The sequence below is a fragment of the Thrips palmi genome, unplaced genomic scaffold (assembly GCF_012932325.1).
Source record: "Thrips palmi isolate BJ-2018 unplaced genomic scaffold, TpBJ-2018v1 HiC_scaffold_8, whole genome shotgun sequence".
In the NCBI taxonomy this organism is placed as follows: domain Eukaryota; kingdom Metazoa; phylum Arthropoda; class Insecta; order Thysanoptera; family Thripidae; genus Thrips; species Thrips palmi.
The window spans coordinates 4,088,653-4,093,524 of record NW_023144635.1 but is presented as its reverse complement, the minus strand read 5'-3'; the positions used below and the strand labels follow the sequence as shown (position 1 = coordinate 4,093,524).

General features: G+C 53.2%; 1 protein-coding gene across 1 annotated transcript; it reads right to left on the bottom strand.

The window, feature by feature from the left end:
* Positions 1 to 378: 378 nt before the first annotated feature.
* On the bottom strand, positions 379 to 4,841 carry LOC117653600 (early growth response protein 4-like). The gene has a single exon (XM_034399393.1). It carries the CDS (start codon positions 4,807 to 4,809, stop codon positions 3,058 to 3,060), a length of 1,752 nt encoding a protein of 583 aa, XP_034255284.1. The 5' UTR covers positions 4,810 to 4,841; the 3' UTR covers positions 379 to 3,057.
* Between the last annotated feature and the right edge of the window lie 31 nt (positions 4,842 to 4,872).

Below are 4,872 nucleotides of genomic sequence, written 5' to 3'. Positions count from 1 at the left end.
ACGCCCGGCCTCGTGTTCCAGATCTCTCTCTTCCCCTCTCCTCCCAGGCTCCTCTCTCCCCTTCCTGCTCCTCCTCTCACCTCCTCCTTCCTCCTCTCCTTTCTTTGCTCGCTCTCCCCTCCCCGCCTCTTCTTCTCTCCCTCTTATGCTCTCTCTCTCTCTCGTTGCGCAATTGCATTCTTTCCAGGTTGTTTGTGATGTTAATGAACTGCCATTACAGTTTGAATGCATTTGTCTTTGTGTCTCTTTCATTCGTTTTGAGAGTGGTCCGTGCCAAAAAGCTAATTTGCGTCTGTTTACTGGCTCACGTCTTTTATTTCCTTTTTATTTTTCTTCGTTTTAGGTGTGAGGGGATAGGGATGAATGAAAACTTTGGAGTAAATGAGAGAGTGGTTTATTGAAAATAGGACACTACCAGGGTTCGGGCAGTGCCAAAACACTAGCAGACAAGGGACAATTTGAGCAAACTGTGAAAAAAATAATTAAAACATGAGTAAGCTTTTATCAAGCGCAACTTAAAACATTTCATTTTATACATTATCACTTTTACATTAAAATTATAAACCTCTTTAAAAATTAATTCACAATCTGGCTTTTGGACTTTGTGTTTTGAACACGCATCAAAAGCAACAATTACTAGACAACAGTTAATTTAAAAATAAATTACAATTGGTTACACTATGTACAATGCCATCTCCAGTATTCTACATCAACAAATCTATCCTGCAGTACAGCCTCACAGCTCCTCTCACATCACCACTCACATCGTCTCCACGGATCGCTGCCTTTTGGCACTGCTTTGGGAGGAGAGCATTATTTTAGCAGGTACGGGCCAATCGCAAATGCGCATTCGTCGCAAATTGCAAATTTCTACATATTTGCGCAACAGGGAAAATTAAGGGGTGGATACATTGTTGAAGACCAACGAAAAATAAAACAGAGAGCGAGAACAGTCTCCAAACCATCACGTTAAATTAAATAAAACTCACAGACATTGGGAAAGTTTGGCGAAAAATAACATAAAAATTAGTCGCATGCTATGGGACTATTGTAAAAAAAAAACACTTCACAACTTTGAATTCTAAGTACGTGAAAGAAACTAATATGCGTTTAGAACGCGGTTACAGCATATATAAATTATAAAAAGAAAGGTAACTAACAAGATGCGATAATCGCCTTCGTACCACGTCTCCACAATTACAAAAAATTACAAAAGACGACTGCTCCACTCGGCACTTTCAGTTCAACAGCTAAGCGTTATCAAAAATAACTTCCTATAGCCTGTGGAAGTTACGACCAGCATAACCCACGCGGCCAAACATTTTATATTCACTGAGTAGAGTAACTATCAACATTCAGCAAATTAAATCATTGCACGTCACTAAAGAGAATCTGGGTGTACAAGAAATTCTACGCGGGAGAGATTTTTTTTTGGTAAGAAAACCATCTTGTACGTCAAGAATACATCGAAAGAGTCACGAGGACTACTACACAATCTAGAAATCAACACTTAAAATTTGTAACACTGGACTCCAGTTAACTAATTTGGACAATACAGTTTTGTGTTGTACGTATACATAAGCAAAATCGCACTTTGTGCTGTCAATATACTCTTACATATTTATATATGTACTACCATTTGGTCTCCAAGACTTTTAAAAGAACGAATTCTAATGCATCATAGGTTGCAGCGAATACATTTTAGCGTCAAGACAAACACATTACACGCATTGCTTTGAAAGAGCTTTTAAGTTCAACAAACAAACCAGGCTGCTACTTTGTCATGATATGCCTTCCTTCACAAGTTATCCGAATGGAATGCCAAATGAGCAAACTTAATGACAGAACAGTCTATTGAGCAAAATGCTCCGAAAATTACATTTTCTCTACACCAACACACACATATATTAAAATGACAAAGAGAATCGTCGTTTCAGAGAGTTAACACACAAATATGGTTAAGTGAACAGTACAATTGTAAAATTGGAAAAAAGGAGGGGAGTTTATACAAAAGTTACTTATGACTAATTGGGACCAAATCGTGAATCGGATTATACAGTGTCTGCTACAAATCCTTTGGTTCAATGTCTTGCATGTATGTAACACTATTACATATCCATAACATTTTAGAGACTCTACTAGTGAATATAACCCCGGATTTGTTCCCGTTCGAATCTAATTACTTGCCCGCAAGTATCACTTAAAACATAGAATTAGATCAGATTTTTAATCCTTGAGGACAATTTAGCTCAATATTACACGACTGGCCTAGATGCTCAGCGCAATGAGAACGCCCACGCTACCACAATACGAAGACTACTTAAGACATAAACACAAAGAATACTGTGGAAACACAAACGGTGTAATGGGTTGTGCGCGCACGGCTGTCTCCAATTTATACTCACGTTTACAAAACGTCAAGAGGCAAATGAGATCTTCTTACAAGAGAGCAAAACTGTCCAAGAAATAATATATTAAGTATTTCCAAATCAAAAGGTACTACAATCGAAAGCTTTGGCGTAGACAAAGCTGCATATCCAATAACTAGACTACTTTCACTGACAGGAATAAATATCGACCAAACACATTGATGCACCACTCGTGACTTTCCTGGATACACAATATATATTATGTATATATTACATTTCTATCGTCTAACAAATACAAGGACAGGGCAATAAATTAAGGGCCGCGGTGGCCGTGGAAGGGGAGCTTCCAGGCCAGTCACGAGTGGCAGAGTCACTGCAGCTCCTCACTGGGGCTAGTCGCGGTCCGCGGGGGCCGTTGGGGCCGTAGGCTGTGGGGCCGGCCGGGCCGGGCCCTTGGCCCTTGGCACTGGGCCCCAGGCCCTCACGGCGCGCGGTCATGGCACATGTGGAAAGGGTTGCCCCAAGGCACTGCCGGCCCTGCTGGCTCGGCCCAGGGCCAGTGCTCGGCCCAAGGGTTGACCCAGCGCTCCTGAGAGTACAGGGCGGCGGGGTACAACGGAGCGGGGCGCAGCACGCGGCCCCCGCAGAGCCCAGGGCCGGCCAGGCGTCCTGGGCCCGAGGCGTACGATCAATCGGCCTCGGGGTCCAGGGTGGGGCTGGCAGGCGGCGGCGTCATCGGGGACCCCAGGCCCAGGTCGAGCCCCGGCGGCGGCTCCTGGCCGGGCTCGTAGCGCGCGTGGGTGCGCATGTGGCGGGTGATCATGTCCCGGCGGCACGCGGCGTACGGGCACTGCGGGCACTTGTACGGCTTCTCGCCCGTGTGCGTGCGCTGGTGGGTGGAGAGGTGGTCAGAGCGCGAGAACACTTGGCCGCACACGCGGCACGTGTACGGCTTGAGCCCCGTATGCAGGCGCATGTGGCGCGTCAACATGTCCGAGCGCGCGAACGACCGCTTGCACACGTCGCAGAGGTACGCCTTGGAGGCCGCGTCCGCGGTGGCCGCCTTGCTCTTGTGGCGCGAGGCCATGTGCTTGGCGAGGCGGTCGTGCAGGCTGAACATCTGGCCGCAGACGGGGCACACGTACGCGACGTCGGCGCCGGGCGGCATCTCCTCCACCACGGGGGACACGTCCAGGTTGTAGCGGAGCGACACCGACTCTTTGGTGGTTGGGGAGGCCACGTCGCCCTTGACCACGGGCACGGACACACTGTTGGCGCCGCCGCGGGGCGGCAGGAAGCCGGGCGGCAGCAGCTGCAGCATGGGCGGCGTCGGGGACCCGGCGTCGTCGGGCAGCTCCAGCTTGGCCTCGCGGACTGCCTCCCGGGCCTCGCGCGCGGCCTCCCTGGCCGCCTCCCTGGCGGCCTCGCGGACCTCGCGGGGCAGGTGCAGGGGCTCGGGGGGCGAGCCGCTGGTGGAGGTGGCCGCCGAGCTGCTGCCGCTGGTGGAGCCGCAGCGCGACCCGGAGCGCGACGTCTTGACGGACAGGTCGAGCGGGCTGTCCTGCGGCGTGCTGGAGTCCGAGTCCAGGGACGCGGCCTTGGTGCGGTGCACGCTGAGCCTCGGCCGGGACGTGGGCGGGCCGGCGGGCACGAGCTGGTCGCCGCGCTCCAGCTTGGCCGCCTCCAGCCACAGCGGCAGGTCCGAGTCCGAATGGCTGCGCCGCCGGAAGATGTCGGGCAGGTACTTGTTGTGGATGTACTGCTCGAAGCTGTTGTACATCGGCGCGGCGGTGGGCGACAGCGGCGTGAGCGGCGAGATGGGTGACGAGCCGTACACGCAGTGCTGGCACGAGCACCCCGGGTACCTCGACTGCGGGCTGTGGTGGCCGTGGTGACCGTGGCCATGGTGGCCGTGGTGCGACACGGCGCTCAGCCCCGCGGGCGGGTCCGAGTCGTCCTCGTCGATGGAGGAGTCCTTGAGCCTGAGCGGGCTGAAGCTGATCTTGGGCGAGTCGGTGATGGAGGAGTGCGGCGACTTGGACGACGACGCTCCCGACGCGCCCGACATGGCGGACGCGGGGCTGAAGACGTCCTCCACCTCGTCCTCCTCGCTGATGGGCGACGCGTACCGCTCGCGGTCCACGCTGTCGAAGCGGAACACGTCGGGCCGCGGCGGGTGGTGCAGCGTGCCGCCGTCCTCGGGCTTGTGGCTCTTGAGCTCATTGTTGTTGTTGTGCAGGTGGATGTTGTTGTTGGTCACCTGGCCGGCGAGCTTGTCCACCACCTGCGAGAGCCTCTTGCGCTTCCGCTGCTTGGCCGGGTGCGGCGAGCGGCGCTGGTGGACGTTGTGGTCCTCGGCGCCGGGGTGGTTGTTGTTGCTCAGCGACAGCTTGAGGGAGGCGTGCTGCTTGAGCAGCGTGTCCGCCATCGCCATCAGCATGGGCGGGCAGCGGGGCGCCGCGGCGGGCGGAGGGCAGGGCGGCGACAGGGCGGGGCTGGCGGG

Excerpts from the sequence above, each read along its gene's own strand:
- LOC117653600 (XM_034399393.1), bottom strand. The coding sequence starts at position 4,809 with ATGCTGATGGCGATGGCGGACACGCTGCTCAAGCAGCACGCCTCCCTC.